The 20,714-nt window shown below is 49.6% G+C and overlaps 1 protein-coding gene across 2 annotated transcripts in view; it reads left to right on the forward strand.

The window, feature by feature from the left end:
- The window catches only part of PLXNA3 (plexin A3), a 314,146-nt gene that overhangs the window by 276,610 nt on the left and 16,822 nt on the right, over positions 1-20,714 (forward strand). The window contains exons 21-30 of one of the 2 annotated variants that reach the window (XM_029610331.1): positions 429-571; positions 907-1,166; positions 3,376-3,442; positions 3,777-3,923; positions 8,133-8,292; positions 8,888-8,991; positions 9,102-9,198; positions 9,362-9,552; positions 10,139-10,308; positions 13,500-13,712. In XM_029610331.1, coding sequence (XP_029466191.1) covers positions 429-571; positions 907-1,166; positions 3,376-3,442; positions 3,777-3,923; positions 8,133-8,292; positions 8,888-8,991; positions 9,102-9,198; positions 9,362-9,552; positions 10,139-10,308; positions 13,500-13,712 — 1,552 coding nt within the window. The remainder of the gene's footprint in view (positions 1-428; positions 572-906; positions 1,167-3,375; positions 3,443-3,776; positions 3,924-8,132; positions 8,293-8,887; positions 8,992-9,101; positions 9,199-9,361; positions 9,553-10,138; positions 10,309-13,499; positions 13,713-20,714) is intronic. The other variant, XM_029610339.1, reaches the window with a different exon arrangement.

The raw sequence follows: 20,714 nt of genomic DNA on the forward strand, positions 1-20,714 counted from the left end.
TGACCATAACATAATTTTTCCATGGCTGCTCCTAAAGAAAACAGCCAAAGCCAGAAGAGGTGACTGCAGAAGAGAAAGGAGACCAGTCAGGTGATGGGGGAGGCGCCAGAGCCAGCGGAGGTTGCAGATGCCACCAGAAGGGCACCTGAGCCAGCAGATGCTGGAGCGGCAACCAGGAAGGCGTCAGAGGCTGGACGGGTGACCAGAGAGGCACCAGAGCTGGTGGAGGCAGGGAGGGGTGGCCAGGGAAGCGCTCGAGTCGGTGGAGGCTGGAGGGGGGGGGGGGGGGTGACATCAGGAGCAGCACAGTGAGACAGTGCAGGGGGTTCTCTCGATGATGAGATCAGACAGAACCTCCTTTTCAGTTTATCGGGCTTTTGTCTCGTTTTGATGTATTTATTTTTGCTGGGTTCGTTTGTGTGTTGTAGCCTTTGCCGAGCTGCAGACAGACATCCATGAGCTGACCAACAATATGGATGGCGTAAAGATCCCATTCCTAGATTACAAGACCTACGCCATGCGGGTGCTGTTCCCAGGAATCGAGGAGCACCCAGTCCTAAAGGAGCTGGATGTGAGTGCACGCACACTGCAGGGAGTTTGGGGGTGGGGGGTGGGCGGGGGTCAAGGAGGGAGGGACAACATCCCAGGTGCCTTGGCTACAGGGGCCCTGATGAGACAGTTTTGGAACCTCCCCTCCCCCCTGCCGACATAGCAGCTCTGGCAGTGAGTGACATGGTGACGTGGCTGGAGGCCCAGGAGCTAGAGAATAAAGAATCTGAGACTCCACCCCTGATAGGGAAAGTCCTGCACACCTTTCCTCTCTTACTCTCCCACCTGAGCCATCCCAGCATGGAGAAGGCCTCGCCTCGCCTAACTCCTTTTTTTTTTTCTTTTTACTCCTCTCAGCAGACACCTCCCAACGTAGAGAAAGCCTTAAGGCTCTTCGGGCAGCTGCTGAACAACAAGGTCTTCCTGCTGACCTTCATCCACACGCTGGAGGCACAGCGCAGCTTCTCCATGCGTGATCGAGGTAACGTGGCCTCTCTGGCCATGGTGACCCTGCAAGGCCGGATGGAGTATGCCACCGTGGTGCTCAAGCAGCTGCTCTCGGATTTGATTGAGAAGAACCTGGAGAACAAGAACCACCCGAAGCTGCTGCTGCGAAGGTAGAGGAGCAAGACCCAAATCCCCAGTACATCAAGCCAACCACTGCCCTATACATTAATCTACTGACTACCTGCTCCCCTCCCCCCCACTGTTTATCAATACACTACCCTACACACCCTCACTCCCCAGATCCCAATTATCTGGACATAGAGCTGGAACATACGGTATGATTGGGCTAGTAGTTAAGTGCTCAGGTAGGTGTCATGATCATAAATTCTAATCCCAGCTCTGTCACCGACTGTGTGTGTGATGTCAGGGTGAGTCACTTTATCTCCCTGTGCCTCAGTTCTAATCCCCGGCTCTGTCACTGACTCTGTGTGTGACCTCAGGGGAGTCACGTTATCTCCCTGAGCCCAGCTCTAATCCCTGGCTTTGTCACTCTGTGCAACCTCCGCTGAATCACTTTATTTCCCTGTTCCTCAGTTCTAATTCCAGCTCTGTCGTCGTCTCCGTGTGTAGCCTTGGAGTATTTTTATCTCCCTATGCCTTAATGCTAATATAACACAATACTGCGTTCCCTGCACGTACCCGGATCAGTCCAGACTCCTGGGTGTATTCATCCATGCCAGCAGATGGCGACAGAGAAAGTAAAACTGACACTGCTTCAAGTACCCTGATGCCACCTGCAGTTGCTCAGTATTTCTGTCTCCAGCAGATGGTGTTTGATGCTTAAACCTGCAGTTCTTTTTTTCCTTAGTGATTATTCTTTTTGCTAGTTTTGAGCCTTACTCCCAGGCGTTGGGGTTCCTAGAAAGGGATCCCTACCCTGCTTGGTTGAGTCGGACGGGCTGGGGGTTGATGACCATTTTGTATGCCCGGTCCAGGGAACCGTGGGGTGTAAATCTGGTGGCCCAGATTCCTCCCCTCCACAAAGTCACTTGTGTGACTGTCTTCTTGGGCTCCTTTTCCTCACTTTCCCTCTCCTGTTTGTAACTTGTTGAATTGAGCTGGACAGCTCTCTTCAGTTTCAGGAGGGGGAACTTTTAGTGAGGCTCCTTCTTCTTTAATTAAAAAAAAAAAAAAAGCAAAAACGACAGGAACCGAGGCAGACGCAGCACAGCGGTGAGGACGGCCCCTCCCCCCTCCCCTGTGCATTTTTTCCTTCTCCTGGGGTGTTTTTTATTTGGTTCTCAAGCCTCCAAAACTACCTTTGCAAGGTGGCTTAAGGAAGCTATTGGCTCGGCTTACATCCTTAAGGGTAAACCAGTTCCGGAAGGTTTGAGGGCCCATTCTATTTGGTCTCTAGCAAACTCTTGGGCAGAGGCCCAATTGGTCTCTCCACAGGAAATCTGTAGATCGGTGACTTGGAAGTCCCTCCATACCTTTGCTAAGCACTATCGGCTGGATGTGCGGGATCCAGAGACTCGATCCTCTGGCGAGAGTGTTTTGCGAGCGGGGCTCTCCAGGTCCCACTCTCATTAGGGAGCTCTAGTACATCCCAGGAGTCTGGACTGATCCGGGTACGTATAGGAAAAGGAAAATTGGTTCTTACCTGCTAATTTCCGTTCCTGAAGTACCACAGATCAGTCCAGAGCTCGCCAAGTATAAAAAAAAAAAAGGGGAGAGTCGTTCGCTCAGCTGTGGTATACTTTTAATTGCAGAAGTCTTGCCAAGTTTACTTATTTACTGGATCTTGTTAGAAATGTTTTGGGTTATTTGCACAATTTATTACATTTAGCTTGGGTACAGTTCAATACTGAGGAACTGCAGGTGGCATCAGGGTACTTAAAGCAGTGTCAGCTTTACTTTCTCTATCTCCATCTGCTGGCAGGGATGAATAAACCCAGGAGTCTGGACTGATAAGTGGTACTACAGGAACGGAAATTAGCAGGTAAGAACCAATTTTCCTTTCTTTGCCTCTGCTTGGCTATTGGGTGCTAGTAAATGCAAAGGTGCTGCTGAAATGATGAGAATTCACCTCTCTGTGGTAGGTTGATGTCATCAGAGTTTCTGAATTGGGTCAGCTTTGATATCGATTACGGCAGAGTGTCTGTTGACGGCTTTCTGAAAGGGGAAGCAGAGAGAGGGGAGAAAGCAGCTCATTCGTGAGAGGGTCTTGGTGAAGCCTGGGAACCTACACACACGCCTGCAGTGGTGCTACTGAGGAGGGTAGAACCACGGGCCAAGCAGTGGGATAATTACACTCTGCAGGAGCCAAGCTAGGTTGGCTAATCACTGATTGAGCACCTGTCTTCTTCCATTCCCCAGGACTGAGTCAGTGGCAGAGAAGATGCTGACAAACTGGTTCACCTTCTTGCTGTACCGATTCCTGAAGGTGAGAGGTTTCATGGGGTGGGAAGACATCCCAGTCCTTCCTTTTGTCTCCATTCCTCATGTGTGCACATTTCATTATTTAGGGATCATGCTATGCACGCTTGCCATGATTTGGGGCTTTCTGTGCCTACTTGAGGAGTTGGGGGGTCGCGTGTGTCTGTGCTGGGGTTTATGTCACTCGGCCTGCGGTGGCCAAAATAATTGACTGTGAATACTGTCATATAATCGCAGCCAGCAGTCACTGGAGCATCTTCTGGTTGCATGTGAATGCTCCTTCCTGTGCATCGTGGGCTAATGCCTCCCCTCCTCTCTCTCTCTCTCCCTCTCTCTCTCAGGAGTGTGCAGGTGAGCCACTCTTTATGTTGTACTGTGCTATCAAACAGCAGATGGAGAAAGGACCCATTGATGCCATCACAGGCGAGGCACGATATTCCCTGAGCGAGGACAAGCTCATCCGGCAGCAGATCGACTACAAGATGTTGGTGAGCTGATCTAGCAGGGCAGTGCCATCATAAACTGCAGCGCTTGGCTATTAGTGTTTGCTTTGTTTTACATTGCTTGGGGCTCGGCTCAGCTTACCTCTCCGTGGGCAGGCCATAGGTGCTAGACATCCCTCCGCATTATATTATATAATGATCTGGCTGACAGCTTGACAATGGGAAGAGCCTTATCTCCGGCTTCTGTGTCTCCTAAGAGCTGTGGGCTCTGTATCCGTACATCTCAGAGAAATGCCTAGTGTGTCTGCTTCTGCAGCGCTATAATGCTGAATTTATATATCACACACAACAATCCCACGCACAACAATCCCACATATGGTGTCAGTTCCAGGATTTCAGCTTTACGCTTCTGGAAGGTAGGCAGTCTACTATAATTGTATGCTGACAGTTTTTAATAAAGTCATAAAGTGTGAGAAGAAAGGCTGAAGTCTGAATGCCTGAGCCACCAGCCTGAGAAAGTTGCTTGGCTATCCCACATATGGTGTCAGTTCCAGAATTTCGGCTTTACGCTTGGCACAGAGAGAAACCCAAATCTCCAAGGAAAGAACGAAAGAAATAGAGAAGAAATAAAAAGTGTATAGCCAAGCAACTTTCTTAGGCTGGTGGCTCAGACATTCAGACTTCATCCTTTCTTCTTACAATTTATGACTTTATTAAACACTGTCAGCATACAATTATAGAAGACTGCCTACCTTCCAGCAGTGTGCTCACACCATAGCTTCCACCAGAGAGGGTTCAGGAACTGGCTTTTCCTGAAGACGCAGGGCCCCTTGTTTGTATCTGGGCTCTGCCTCTTATCCTGCCCACAGAGCTCTTTCACTCTCTTTGGAGTTTAAGGTGGATCCGGCATCTAGGCTGGTCCCGCACAGATTAAGGAGGAGGAGTAGGGTCACTCCTTTACAAAGATAAAGATGCACACTCTAAAAGAAAGAAGAGAACAAGGGGAAATAGGATACAAACATTCAGAGATCTAGCAGGCTTCAATAAGTTACCAAAAGGTCGCATTTTCCATAGAATGAGACATTTGAGGACATGGGCTCATGTAAAGCTGAAGGGTGAGAAACTCAAAAGAATCTGAGAAGATACGTTTTCATTGAAAGGATGGTGGACAGAGTTATGGGGCTAAAGCAATGGCAAAATTCAAGCATGTATGGGATAAACACAAAGAGACCTTAGTGATGGATGAAGGAGAGAGAAGACCCCACATTGTGCAAGACCCTGTAACAGCACAGTGGGCAGGCACAGATGGGAAGACTGGATGAATCATCGAGTAATCCTTACCTGATGACATCTTCTATGTGTCTGTCTTCTGCGTTGACTCCTGCGCCTCAGTGTTAATTTTCTGCTTACTGTGGGCTGCAGACTGTGAGACAGCTTCACTTTGCTAGGCTCCTTCTGCTAACCTAGCAGAACCATCTTTCGGCATTTGATTCCCTGGGCCATGGACGTTAGTGCAGCCAATAGCAGGAAGAGAGAGTCAGCAGGCTGGCAACACCGGCAGACAATGAGGGTGTGTACTCCCGGTGCCTGCAGTTGCCCCTCCTCCCCTGAGGACACACCTGTTTAGAAAATGCATGGAAGAGGAAGAAGAGCAGCTGCTTGGCTCCCTGTGCCTGCTGTTGGCTGTGCTGACTACTGCGGTAGTCCAACCTTGCATTGAGGTTGAGTTTATCCTCAATTCTTGATAAGCATGCATGTACAGTTCAGTCTCTGACAGCCAATACACACTGAGACCGATATTCAGAGGCATCTATCCAGATAACATTTGAGTTATCCAGATGCATGACTACTTTTGAATATCCCCCAGTACTTATCCAGCTAAATTGTAGCCAGATAAGTCATTATCCAACTGAAGTCTTGCCAAATAATACAGTAACATAGTAAGTTATGGCAGAAAAAAACCAAGTGGTCCATCCAGTCTGCACAGCAGGGTTGTAACTGCCACGACATACAGGTTACCCTTTGTGCCTTTTGTCAAGAGTAGTAGCTGCTGTTTTGTGCCTCCCATGAATAAGAAGACAGAAGGGGTCTACCTTGTTTTGTGCCTCCCATGAATAAGAAGACAGATGGGGGTCTACCTTGTCCAGAAGGCTGCCAGATTCTATAAGTGTCAGCTGTCTCACCAGTCGGTGGTGGTTGAATCCGCCCTCAAGAGGTCAAAGCACTCTCAGACTCATTCCTCGCCACCCCGAGGGAAGGACCATAGAGCGCTGGATGCTCTTGTGAGGAAGGTATTTCACGTCAATGGGCAATGGGCAATTTTGAGACCAAAATCCATTAAAATGCATTGACCTATGTATAAGTCATAAGAACATAAGAAATTGCCATACTAGGTCAAACCAAGCACAGCAGATCAAGCCCAGCATCCTGTTTCCAACAATGGCCAATCCAGGATACAAGTACCTGGCAAGTACCCAAACACTAAATAGATCCAATGCTACTGATGCCAATAATAGCAGTGGCTATTCCCTAAGTCAACTTGATTAATAGTAGTTAATGGACTTCTCCTCCAAGAACTTATCCAAACCTTTTTTTAAACTCAGCTACACTAACTGCACTAACCACATCCTCTGACAACAAATTCCAGAGCTTAATTGTATGTTAAATGAATAAGAATTTTCTCTGATTAGTTTTAAATGTGCTACTTGCTAACTTCATGGAATGCCCCCTATTCCTTCTATTATCCAAAAGAGTAAATAACTGATTCATATTTACCTGTTCTAGACCTCTCATGATTTTAAAGACCTCTATCTTATCCCCCCTCAGTAGCCTCTTCTCCAAGCTTAACAGCCCTAACCTCTTTAGCCTTTCCTCATAGGGGAGTTGTTCCATCACCATGGAGCGATACAGAGGCATTATGACATTTTCCGTTTTATTAACCATTCCCTTCCTAATAATTCCTAACATTCTGTTTCCTTTTTTGACTGCCGCAGCACACAGAGTCGACGATTTCAATGTATTATCCACTATGATGCCTAGATCTCTTTCCTGGGTGGTAGCTCCTAATATGGAACCTAACATCGTGTAACTACAGCAAGGGTTATTTTTCCCTATATACTCACCTTGCACTTGTCCACATTAAATTTCATTTGCCATTTGGATTCCCAATCTTCCAGTCTCACAATGTCCTTCTGCAATTTATCACAATCAACTTGTGATTTAACTACTCTGAATAATTTTGTATCATCTGCAAATTTGATTACCTCACTCATCGTATTCCTTTCTAGATCATTTATAAATATATTTAAAAGCACTGGTCTAAGTACAGATCCCTGAGGCACTCCAGGTTTTCAGATCTTGCTTGAATTTCTTGGTGTCAGAAGATGTTCATAGGTTTTCTGGTAATGAGTTCCAGAGAGTGGAACAAGCAATTGATATAGCTCTGTCTCTTGTATGTTTAAGTGGTAGTTTTTTTTTATAGTTGGGATTTCGAGTAATAATTTTAAGTAATCTATCACAAATGGATAGAGAAAGAGATGGTGGCAGATGGTTAGGTGTTGAGTGAGGTATGCAGGAACAGTCAGAATGAAGTCCTGCTTACCCTGGATCTCCAGCACTCATTTCCTCTTCCTGTCTTCCTGTGTGTGCGTTGGGGCTGCCCGAATGAATGGCAACGTGGGCAATGTAAATGTTAGGAATCCTAGCAGAAGCGCATGCACCCACGTGGTCAGATTTGTCTCCAGGCCACGATGATAGAACCAATTAGCGGCTGGGTCTGTCTGGCAGGCTTCAAGTATAGCAATAACCAGAAATCCTAGCAAAAACACAGGTGCACACATAACCGGGTCTGCCTGGCACGGGACATAGGAGGCCAAGTGTTTGAACAATAGCCAGGTCAGTATGGGCAGCTATTTAAATGATTACAAAGCTTATGGTTACACATGGGAAGGGAGGTATGGTGGGTGTGAACTAACTGCTAGAACTTGTGTGCTCATCTGCCCAAGAGTACAACTGAGGAACACAAAAACTGTCTTGGATAAGGAGTGATATCCTGCAGGTGGTCATGCTCTACAGCTGGCAGCTGGGAGATATCCTTGGCCATGTGGACAGGAATAGCTGGGCAGTCTGGATAGGCTGATTAGTCCTTTTCTGCTGTCATCTACTGTAATCCTAGGTCTCTGTGCCTTCCTCTGTCTCTCTCTTGCTCACTGTGTCTTTTTCTCTCTCTGGTTTCTGTCCCCTTTGCCTCGCTAGACCTTGAACTGTGTGTGCCCGGACAGCGACAGTAACACGGAGATCCCGGTGAAGGTGCTGAATTGTGACACGGTGACTCAGTCCAAGGATAAGCTGCTGGACGCTGTCTACAAGGGCATCCCCTATTCCCAGCGCCCCAAAGCGGAGGACATGGATTTAGGTAGAGGAGCAGCAGGCCTAGGAGCGGGAATGGCCTGATGAAGGGGGGAGGGGCATCCTCTGGCTCATCCTCTCCTCCCTAAGAAGTGCAGGGCTTTAGCAGAGGCACACAGCTTAGCAACTTGGAAAAGGTTGAAGCACTTGAGATGTCAATTTTGTTTATTTACTTGAAATATAAAGAGGAGTAGTTTTGCATTTTGGTCATCTGCTTCTCTTACTTAATCCGCACTCCAGAGAGGCCCATAGATGGCGAGGAATTATTTCTCAATGCCACGCACACTGAGGCTAGCACAGATGAATCTTCTGTGGGGGGGGGGGGGGGGGGGGAGTCATTTGTTCAGATGTACACCAGGGAAGAGGGTTCTGAGAAGGAGGGAGACGGAGGCTGGGGGTGGGAGAGAGTATATGAGTGCTGAGGGAGGGCCCAAGCAGCGAGTGTTTCCTGACTTAAAATGAAATAAATAGAATAATGTGGGAGTCATGTATGTAGGTCGCAGGCTGCTGCTGCTGCTCAGCTTATGGGGGGCCCTGCTCAGTTCATTTATCTGCACTCTTCATTTTTATTCTATTTTTTTTTTATTATTATTGTTGGGCAGAATGGCGGCAGGGCCGGGTGGCCCGTGTCATCCTGCAGGACGAGGATGTCACCACCAAGATCGAGAGCGACTGGAAGCGGTTGAACACGCTGGCGCACTACCAGGTGACTCCTGTGACTTCTCCTCCTGCGTCCCTAGTGCTGTGGACTATCCTTCAGTATGCACTCAACGTGGACGCCACTGGCTACTGACCCTGCTTTTCTTTCTTATGCAGGTGACGGACAGCTCTGTCGTTGCTCTGGTGCCCAAACAGATCTCTGCCTACAACATTGCCAACTCATTCACCTTCACGCGGTCGCTTAGCCGATACGGTGAGAAGGCAGGGCTTTTCCCTGTTTATTTCCTCTGAGCACTGCTGCTGCCGCATTTGGGGGGGGGGGGCTCTTTCTTGTCTTGGTGACAGCCTCTTGTCTTTCTGTGTTGCGAGAACCGTGTTGGGCTTAACATCCCCTCTGCTCCTGTTTTCTCTCTCAGAGAGCCTCTTGCGGACCTCCAGCAGCCCAGATAGCCTGCGGTCCCGGGCTCCTATGATCACACCCGACCAAGAGACGGGCACCAAGCTCTGGCATCTGGTGAAGAATCATGATCACAATGACCACAAGGAGGGTGACCGGGGCAGCAAGATGGTGTCCGAAATCTACCTGACCCGGCTCCTGGCCACCAAGGTAAGCTTGTACCACCCCCCCCCCCTCTCTCCTGGATTCTACTCTTCTGCAGTCCCTGGCGCCCCCATGTCCTTACAGATACCCAGTTCAGTCAGGAAAAGCAATCTGGCTGGCAGTGAGGCTGGGATGATCTCCTTTAAGAACCAGAAGCCATTCCTAGAGCCATTGCCTTTAATTCCCTCCCCCTCACTCCTCCCCCCCCCCCCAAAGATCATCAGTTTCACCTGGGTGCATTCCTCCCAAGTGCATGGCTCTGTCCTACCTACATGGTGTCTCTGTTCCTATGTCTTATTCCCCCCCCCCCCACCCCCTTCTTTTGCATTTTATCTCGGTTGTGCGCACACAAACAGGCCAGTTGGAGAAATTGTTGAAAAAAAAATACATACCATCTGTGTAGTAGTCTGCAAACACGCAGGGCTTTTCTTGCTATTATGGCAAGGGCTGTCTTTTGTGGGTGGAATGTGGGAGAAGGTTTTTCACCTCTCTGTGGGAGAGCAGGGGGAGAAAAGGGGAATGAACGGAGATTTGTTTTGAATTCTGTCTCCAAAATGCCGCGTATCTTTGTTGCCTCCCTCCTCCCCTGCAGGGGACGCTGCAGAAGTTTGTAGATGACCTCTTTGAGACGGTGTTCAGCACAGCGCACAGGGGCAGTGCCTTGCCTCTGGCCATCAAGTATATGTTTGACTTCCTAGACGAACAGGCGGACCGGCGGCAGATCAGTGACCCGGATGTGCGGCACACCTGGAAGAGCAACTGGTATGCTGAGTTTTGAGAGAGAGAGGCTGTGACAAATGTTGGCTTATTTGGGATTGTGTTTTGTTTTCTTAAATCAAACTGCCATCTCAACTGTGGTAAGGTGCCCTCTGTTACATTTATTTTTGTTCAATAAGGTGTGTCACAAAGTGGCTGCATTCGCACAGGCAGCTTACTATTGTCTCCTCTAGCAGTGGTTCTTGATTTTCCCCAGTCAGGGCTGGTTTCCCGGCTATCCACAATCAGAGCCCGTGCAAGAATATTTGGTACCCTAGGCTAGGGATGGCCAACCTGTGGACTCTAGTATCCTATCCCTCCCCAAGGTTCATGCCACCATCGGTTCTGCAACAGGTGTGAGGGGACCAGGGCTTGGGTGGGGGAAATAGAGGGAGGGAGAGAGGGCCAGGATAGGGTGTTGTATGCGAGCCATGTGGGGAGAGTAGAGATGGTATGAGAGAGCTAGGGATGGGCAGCAGAGGGGGTGTGAGAAAGCCAAGTGGGGGAGGGTATGTTTGCAAGAAAGTCAGCAGTAGTGATTGGAAGGGTGAAAAAACAGAAATGGTGTCAGGGTGGGGTAAAAGTGGCAACGAAGGGTGTGTGTGTGTCTGTGTGTGTGAGAGAAAGAGCCAGAGGGGGTGAAGGAGAAGGGAGGGTGAAGGTAGATGACCATCATAGATAGTGAAGATGGAAGGGAGATAGAGAGAGAAATAGAGGGGGTGAAGTGAGAGAGGGAGGATATCAGAGCCAGAAGGAGTAATGGGGCAGGGGGGAGAATGGAAGCTAGAGGTGTGATGGTATGGAAGGATGAGGAGCCAGAGACGGTGATTGGAGGGAGAAGGATTTGAGAGAGACATATTGGGGGGGGGGGGGGGGGGGGGGGGTGTCAGAGTAAGAGATGATGAATGCTTCTGGGGGGAGTGACTTGAAAAGAGAGAGGATGGATGGGGGAGAGAGGGTGGATGAGTGAGATCCAGAAGGGGGTAATGTTGGAGGGTGTATACAAGAGAACCAGAGAGGGCACTGGAGTGGAGAGTCAGAGGGAGATGGAGAGAGAGCGAGAGGGAATGGGGGCAGAGGAGAGACTAGGAAGGAGTGGGGACAGGGGAGATACTGGTGGTAGATAAAGGATGAAGAGGGGGTGGGGAAAGAGTAACATAAGGAGAGGACAGGGAGATGTTAATGTTGGAGCCAGTGAGCCCCTGGTCATTGATCTTATGAGGTTTGGGGAATGTTATGCTGAGGCCGACTGAGAGAGAAAGCGATGGGAACCAGACAGAGAGAAAGGCAGACACTGGGCAGAGCACAGGGGGAGAGAAAGAGGAAGATACTGGTCAGAGGCAGGAGGGGACAGAGTGGGATAATTGAGAGAGACTGATGGGGACAGGGTGGGAGGATTGAGAGAGAAAGAAATGAGTGGGGAATTGAGAGGCTGATGGGAACAGGATGGGAGGATTGAAAGACAAGGGAACAGGGTGGAGGGATTGCAAGAGACTTGTGAGGGTATTGAGAGAGGCTGGTAGGAACAGAATGGGAGTGAGAGAGAGAGACTGGTACGGACAGGGCTGGAGGACTGAGAAAGAAATAGACTGGTGGGGACAAGGGTGGATTGCAGGAAAGGGGGCCTCCCCCTCCCCTTCTGAAAACATGAGGCTCTCTGGTACTGTGCATCCCAGTTTCTTGGCTCTTCGTATATGAAAAGTTGACCTCCCCTGCCCTAGGTGAATTTTTGGTCAGGCATCCCCTTCCCCAATTTACCTATTGGCAGCAGTGACTCCAACACCGTGCTCCTGACTTTGGCAGTACTGGCTCTGTCACAGCACCCTCTGGGCCTTACGCTGGCAGGACTTTGCTCACTATTGGTCACTAGACGGCCACCTAGTTTTCCTAATGGAAGCACTGGTCTTGTCCACAATGAATATGAATGAAATATTTGCATACATTTGGGCTAAAAACCAGACTGATGTATGCAGCTATGCATCATGTTAAGTTCATTGCAGATAGCTTGAAAATGCAAGGATCAGGTTCAGAAAGCACCTGCCCCTCTTGGTCAAGCCTTGACTGCTTGCTCTACTCGCAGTTAGGCGCATAAGTAGAGTCTTGCTGCCATGACAAACTGCACAGTGACACCCCTCGCTCTGGTTTAATGGATCCATGATGAGGTGGAGCACATATGGATTGAAATGGAAAGATTAGAAGTGATTTAGAGAGAGGCTACAAAAATAGTGCAGAGTCTTTCAGAAGCCTGAAGAGATGAGATTTAAAGACTTAAATATGCATATTCTAGAGAAGAGAAAGGGGAGATATAAAGACGTTCAAATATCTCAAATATATAAATAATGCACAAACATTTTTTCAGTGGAAAGGAAGTGGTAGAACAAGAGATCGTGATATGAGGCTCAAAGAGGGTAAACTGAATTGTAACTTTAGGAAATATTATTTCACAGAGGATCCTCAGCGGTGGGGGAGTGAGGGATAAAGCCTGGGATGGGCACAGAGGATCCTCAGCGGTGGGGGAGTGAGGGATAAAGCCTGAGATGGGCACAAAGGATCCTAAGCGGTGGAAGAGTGAGGGGTAAAGCATGGGTTGGGCACAGAGGATCTTCAGCGGTGGGAGAGTGAGGGGTAAAGCATGGGTTGGGCACAGAGGATCTTCAGCGGTGGGAGAGTGAGGGATAAAGCCTGGGATAGGCACAGAGGATCTTCAGCGATGGGAGAGTGAGGGGTAAAACCTGGGATGGGCACAGAGGATATTCAGCAGTGGGAGAGTATGGGGTAAAGCCTGGGATGGGCACAGAGGATCTTCAGCGATGGGAGAGTGAAGGGTAAAGCCTGGGATGGGCACAGAGGATCCTCAGCGGTAGGAGAGTGAGGGGTAAAGCCTGGGATGGGCACAGAGGATCCTCAGCAGTGGAGTAGGAAGGATGGGGCAAGAGGTAAAGCCAGAGATCAAGCAGAATCTGTAATATTACAGCAGGAAGGGAGAATGGGGCACTGTTGATGTCTAGATGGGTCTGTTGGGTTTTTTTTAAATCTGCCCTTACATAATTTCTAAGGAACCTGCTTCCATAAAAGCTTGGGTCCTTATCAGCACAACTGTGAAAATCAGAGAGAATATTATAAAAAAAGACTTTGTTGTGGAAAGGACTTCTGCTCACAAAGTCAACTTAGACCCTTTTGTCTCCTTCCCACTCCAGCCTCCCACTGCGGTTCTGGGTGAATGTGATCAAGAACCCACAATTCGTCTTTGACATCCACAAAAACAGCATCACAGATGCCTGTCTGTCAGTGGTAGCTCAGACGTTCATGGACTCCTGTTCCACTTCAGAGCATCGCCTGGGGAAGGACTCGCCCTCCAATAAGCTGCTGTATGCCAAGGACATCCCCAACTACAAGACATGGGTGGAGAGGTGAGGCTTCAGGGTACGGCTGTCGCTTTCTGGGAACCATAGGAGCCAACTTTTGAAAACGATTGGGGTGTTGAACTCAACACATATGTCGGCGCTCCCAGCAAAACAAAACGCAGTGGGTCATTAGTGTGACTGACCACCTGTATTTAAGTGTCCAGAGAACAGCAGCTAATGCGGACATGAGAGAGACTCATGTGGCCAAAACAAAAGCTAGGGAAGCACTCAAGTCCCACCAGTCATTCTTCTCTCCAGTCCCAGCTCATCTCCACCAGTCTCCTAGCCCCAAAGCCCATCCACACCAGTCTCTCTCCCCCGTCTCCATCATTCTCTCTCAACCCTCCCTTTTTTTCTCACATTCTCCTAATCTCTTCTTCCTTATCATCCATACCAAAACCAGCCCAAACAAGTGGATTATGTTCCCCCTGCCAGCAGATGGAGACAGAGGGAAAAAAGCTCAAAGCTGACTTCACTCCCCTTATAGAGGTCTGGTGCTGCCTTCAGTTCTTCAGTATTTCTCTGTCTTCAGCATATGGTGCAGATACATGGATTGGTGCAAAGGTAAAAAGTGTGCAAGAGGCACGGTCATTGTTAAAAAATACCATCCTAGAAGCACAGTCCATATGTATTCCACACAATAAGAAAGGTGGAAAGAAGGCAAAACGATCACTGACATGGTTAAAAGGGGAGGTGAAAGAAGCTATTTTAGCCAAAAGATCTTCATTCAAAAATTGGAAGAAGGATCCAACAGAAGAAAATAGGGTAATGCATAAACGTTGCCAAGTTAAATGTAAGACATTGATAAGACAGGCTAAGAGAGAATTTGAAAAGAAGTTGGCTGTAGAGGCAAAAACTCACAGTAAAAACTTAAAAAAATATATCCGAAGCAGAAAGCCTGTGAGGGAGTCAGTTGGACCATTAGATGATCGAGGGGTTAAACGGGCGATTAGAGAAGATAAGGCCATCGCGGAAAAATTAAATGATTTTTTTGCTTCAGTAGTTACTGAAGAGGATGATGGGGAGATACCCGTATCGGAGAAGGTTTTCATGGGTAATGATTCAGATTGACTGAACCAAAACACGGTGAACCTAGAAGATGTGGTAGGCCTGATTCACAAACTGAAGGGTAGTAAATCACCTGGACCGGATGGTATACACCCCAGAGTTCTGAAGGAAATCAAAAATGAAATTTCAGACCTATTAGTAAAAATTCGTAACCTATCATTAAAATCATCCATTCCCTGTATGTACCCGGATCAGTCCAGACACCTGGGTTTTGCCTTCCCTCCAGCAGATGGAGACAGAGAAGTTTTTCAAAACGAACCCTGGCATATATACCAAGGTGCCACCCACTGTCCCTCAGTCTTACTCTGTCTCTAGCAGATGGCAGAGGTGCGAAACCCACAGTCTCTTCTGATTTAAAAAAAAAAAAAAAGTTAGGAGTAGTTAGTTATTTAGGGACTTCTGTTCCATTATTTGTTTTAAAAAAAAAAAAGAAGGCCTGTCAGTCTCCCAGGGGGTTGGCAGTTCCTGAGAGGACCATCCTCCCTGGTCGAGGCAGCTGCTCAAGAGGGTTGAGGGCACTGTCTTGGTGGAGTAGCAGCACTGAGGTGATACCGGGGAGCCTGGCTCACTCACCCCAGCAGAAGCAGGAGCAGGACCTGTCCAGAACCAAGGACAGCGTGGGGGCAGGTTTGCGCTTTCAAACACATTTTTTTTTCACTTGTTAATTTTTGCCGCGCTGACTCTCCGGTACCCCCCCTGTCCCCCCCTGACCTGTGTCACCGTTTTTTTCCTTGATTTTTTTAAATGTTTTTAGCGGCGAGTTGGGCCCTTCGTTTTTTTTTTTCACGGACTTGATCATGCCCCGAGGCTCGCCTTGCCACGCATGCGGCTCCTCGCACAGCTGTCTCTCGCGCAAAGGCCTTTGTGCTCCCTGCTCACAGGGCAGTGAAAGTCCCACTGTTTCTCCGCAGGAAGGCCAAATTCGTGCTACGCCGTCAACCAAGCGGTCCCGGACGGGTCAGTCCGAGTCAGCTGCGTCGTTCCCGATCAGCGCTGGAATGGCGGCCATTTTAGGATCGCTGCAGGCAGTGGCGCGGAACGTGGGGGGCAGGAGATTTTACCCCCGGCACTGTCTCCACAGCGCGGGCCTTCGGGAAAGCGCACCCCTACGGCTCCAGATGCTTTTTTAAATGAGGATAGCCCTGATGGGGGCTACAGATTCCTCATCTGACTCCTCCTTTTCATCAGAATTTGTGGTTCTGATGCACAAGGCTTTTAAAGCCAAAAAGACTGGGAAAAGGTAGGCTGCAGAGCAGCTTTTGTGCCCACGGTCCCACAAGAGGTCCCGGCGGCACTCCGGATCCAAAGGGGAGGCAGAGCCACCTAAGGGTAAAAGGTCTTTGCGTACGGGACTCGTCGAGATGGACACGGACTCTTCTTCACCAGGGACTCCTGATACTCCTTCCCAGCTCACGGGGGGGACGGACGGAGACCCTGACTCCCAGCCCAAGTTCATCCAGGGTGGTCCAGTACTAGTAGGAGATGATCCGAAGGTGGTTCATCTCTTTAAGAAAGAGGAGTTGAACCCATTTATCCTGGTCATTCTGGGGGAGTTAGGTTTGGAAGCCCTGCCGGCGGAGTCGCAGTTGGGGTCAATGTATCCAGTATTACTGGGTCTCAGGGGCCCCACAGTGTCTTTCCCTTTTCATTTCTCGGTCATGGACCTTCTCTTTAAGGAATGGGACACTCCTGATTTGGGGTTGAAAGTCAGTAAGGCAATGGATAAGCTATATCCTCTGCCGGAGGAAGCCTTGGATCTGCTGAGAGTTCTGAAGGTGGATGCAGCAGTGTCTGCATTTACCAAGAAGTCCACTATACCGGTTACAGGAGTGATTGCCCTCAAGGACTTGCAGGACAGAAAGTTGGAGTTGCAGCTCAAGAAGGTGTTTGAGGGGTCCGCGCAGCAATGTGCAGTAATTTCTCTGGGCCCAGCAACTCCAAGCCAGGTCGGACCTCTCTGAGGAGGAGGCTAGCCAGGCGAACCGGCTGGAGGCGGTCATTGCATATAGCGCGAATGCTCTCCACGACATCCTATGCACATTGGCCAGATCCATGGTGTCGGCGGTGTCCGCGTGTCGGCTACTCTGGCTACGGCATTGGGCTGCAGATACTTCGTCCAAGCCCCACCTCAGTTCCCTTCCTTTTAAAGGCAAGTTGTTGTTCGGGAAGGAATTGGAGGATATGATCCAATCTCTGGGTGAGAACAAGGTTCATAAACTACCGGAGGATAGGCCCCGGTCCAGGGGATCGTTTACAGCTCGGTCTCGATTCCATGGTACTCAGAGACCTCGACCGGCGTGGTCCTCAGGCTCCTCCTTTCGTCCCAGTTCCACCAGACAACAGTCATGGAATCAGTCCTTTCGAGGCAGGCGTTTCGGCAAGCCAGGCAATCCCCCGTCGGCAGCTGGGACTAAGGACTCGCAATGAGATACTGCCGGACCATCCCTCGGTACCCATCATCCACCATGTTCCAAACGTGGGAGCCATACTGTCGCTCTTCTTCGAGGAATGGACCAAATTAACATCGGACCAGTGGGTCCTCACCGTGATAAGTAAAGGTTACGCTTTAAATTTTATACAGCGTCCTCAGGACAAGTTCCTGATCTCTCCCTGCGGGTACCGAGAAAAACGGGAGGTGGTACAAGGAACACTCCAGCGCCTGCTGACCCTGGAGGCTATAACGCCGGTTCTATCTGCAGATCTACGCAAGAGACGCTACTCCATTTACTTCATTGTCCCAAAAAAGGAAGGAACATTCCGCCCAATCTTAGATCTCAAAAGAGTCAACCGATGCCTTTGGGTACCATGTTTCTGGATGGAGACTCTTCGGTCCGTCGTCACCTCGGAGCGACAAGGCAAATTCCTGGCGTCTCTGGATCTCACGGAGGCGTATCTCCACATTGGCATTCGGTCGACTCATCAGAGATTTCTCAGGTTCTGCATACTGGGAAACCATTTTCAGTTTTGGGCTCTGCCTTTGGTCTCGCCACCGCTCCAAGGACGTTCACCAAGGTGATGGTGGTGGTGGCAGTGCAACTCCGGAGGGAAGGCTTGCTGGTGCACCCTTACCTAGACGATTGGCTGATTCGAGCGAAGTCTGAGGCTCTGTGTCACACAGCCATCCGCAGGGTGCTTCAGCTCTTGAGATCCCTTGGTTGGGTAGTCAACCTTGCCAAGAGTCATCTAGTCCCCTCGCAGTCTCTGGAGATCCTGGGAGCTCTGTTCGATATGGCACAGGGGCGAGTATTCCTCACCACAGAGCGGATAATCAAACTTCAGGGTCAGGTGAGGGACCTGATGTCCATGCAGATGCCCAAGGTGAAGGATTACTTGAGAGTCTTGGGGTCCATGACATCCACCCTGGAATTGGTGCCCTGGGCCTTCGCTCATATGCATCCGTTACAATCAGCATTGCTGTCCCGCTGGAACCCGGTGTCAGAACAGTTCCATCTCCCGCTGCCGCTTATGGACTCCGCGAGACACAGTCTCGACTGGTGGCTTGTCTCCGAACATCTGGAGCGTGGAGTTCCCCTGGTAATGCCCAACTGGACGGTCATCATCACGGATGCCAGTCTCTCCGGCTGGGGAGTGGTTTGTCTGGGAAAGTTTGTGCAGGGGCAGTGGTCCTGAGAACAATCTCAGTGGTCAATCAACCGTTTGGAAACCAGGGTCGTAGCTCTGGCCTTGGAGGCCTTCCTCCCGCTCCTTCGGGAGAAGTAGGTCCGGGTATGTAGGTCCGGGTATTGTCAGACAATGCAACCACAGTGGCCTATATCAATTGCCAGGGAGGAACCAGGAGTCGTCCAGTGGTGACGGAGGCTCATTTCTTAATGGATTGGGTGGAACTACATCTCGTCAGCATTGCGGCTTCTCACATTGCCGGGGTGGACAATGTGCAGGCAGACCTCCTCAGTCACCACCATCTTGATCCCGGAGAATGGGAGTTGGCCGACGAAGCCTTTCAGCTCATCTGCGACTGGTGGGGCACGCCGTGCATGGATCTGATGGCCACATTTCAGAATGCCAAGGCTCCGTGGGTTCTACAGTCGGCACAGAGAGACGGGGGCCGAGGGGGTCAATGCCCTGGTACTTCCCTGGCTGACGAACATCTTACTGTACGTGTTTCCTCCTTGGCTGCTGATCGGCAAGGTGCTCAGAAGAATAGAGCTCCATTCGGCAGAGGTGATTTTGGTAGCTCCGGAATGGCCAAGGCGTCCCTGGTTTGCGGATCTGCTCAATCTGTCGTCAACAGCTCCCCTGCAGTTTCGGGAGTCCGCGGCTCTTCTTCATCAAGGGCCTGTCTGTTTGGAAGAGGCGGATCACTTTTGTCTCGTGGCTTGGCTTTTGAAAGGCAACGCTTGAAAAGTAAAGGTTACTCTGACGAGGTGGTCGCCACACTGCTGCGGTCAAGAAAACCATCTACTTCCCTGGCTTATGTTAGGGTCTGGAAAGTTTTTGAAGCTTGGTGTTCGAATCGCAAGGTGGATCCTACGAGGGCGTCGGTCTCTGACATCCTGGTTTCCCTGCAAGCCGGTCTTTCTAAAGGTCTTTCATGTAGTTCCCTCCGTGTACCAGTTGCAGCGCTCAATTGTCTCCGAGGTAAGGTCCAGGGGGTTGTGTTGGCCTTACACCCAGATGTGGCATGTTTCCTACGGGGGGGCTAAGCACTTACGCCCTCCGCTTTGCCATCCGTGTCCTTCCTGGAACCTCAATTTGTTACTTTCGTCCTTGTGTGCACCACCTTTTGAGCCTATAAAGCGGTTGACGCTAAAGGATCTTACGCTGAAAGTGGTATTTTTGGTGGCGATTTCTTCGGCACGTCAAGTGTCTGAATTGCAGGCGTAGTCATGCCGGGAACCCTTCTTGAATATTTCGGATTCAGGAGTGTCCTTACGAATGGTCCCCTCCTTTCTCCCAAAGGTGGTGTCTTCCTTTCACTTGAATCAATTGATCAAACTTCCTTCCTTCTCCGATGTGGATCGATCGGATCCGATGGCCAAGGATTTACGGAAGCTGGATGTCCACAGGGCTCTGCTCCGGTATCTGGAGGTTACGAATCCTTTTCGGGTATCAGACCATCTCTTTGTTTTGTGGAATGGTCCACGAAAAGGCGGGATGCCCTCCAAGACTACCATAGTTCGTTGGTTGAAGGAGGCCATCGGTTCCACGTATTTACTGCGAGGTAAGACGGTACCGGTGGGACTTCGCACTCATTCTATGCGTTCACAGGCCGCTTCTTGGGTGGAATGTCACCAGGTTTCACCACAGGAAATTTGCAGGGCGGCTACTTGGAAATCTTTGCACACGTTTGCAAGGCATTACAGATTGGATGTGCGAGCTTCGGAGGCTGGGGGATTTGGAGAAGGGATACTCCGTGCGGGCCTCTCCGGCTCCCACCCTCTGTGAGTTGGCTCTGGTACATCCCAGGTGTCTGGACTGATCCAGGTACGTACAGGGAAAGGAAAATTAGTTTCTTACCTGATAATTTTCGTTCCTGTAGTACCACGGATCAGTCCAGAGCCCCGCCCTATAGCTGTGTGCACTTAAGTAACGGAGAGTCCACTCGCGTAAAGTTTGTTTTTTGTGTATGGTTATTTACCATGCCTTCTCGCCTGTTCTATTGGTTCTGCCAGTTCTGTTCTCAGTTGGGGTTTTCAATGAACCTTAAGTTAGTTAGCTGTTGAATTGGGTTTTATTCCATTCTGCTTTCACATTACATAAGATTGAGGGACTGTGGGTGGCACCTTGGTATATATGCCAGGGTTTGTTTTGAAAAACTTCTCTGTCTCCTTCTGCTGGAGGGGAGGCAAAACCCAGGTGTCTGGACTGATCCGTGGTACTACAGGAATAAAAATTATCAGGTAAGAAACTAATTTTCCTTTGTACCTGAAGACTGGAGGGTTGCTAATGTTATCCCAATATTTAAAAAGGGCTCCAGGG

Source organism: Rhinatrema bivittatum, chromosome 1 (assembly GCF_901001135.1).
Source record: "Rhinatrema bivittatum chromosome 1, aRhiBiv1.1, whole genome shotgun sequence".
Taxonomy (NCBI): Eukaryota; Metazoa; Chordata; class Amphibia; order Gymnophiona; family Rhinatrematidae; genus Rhinatrema; species Rhinatrema bivittatum.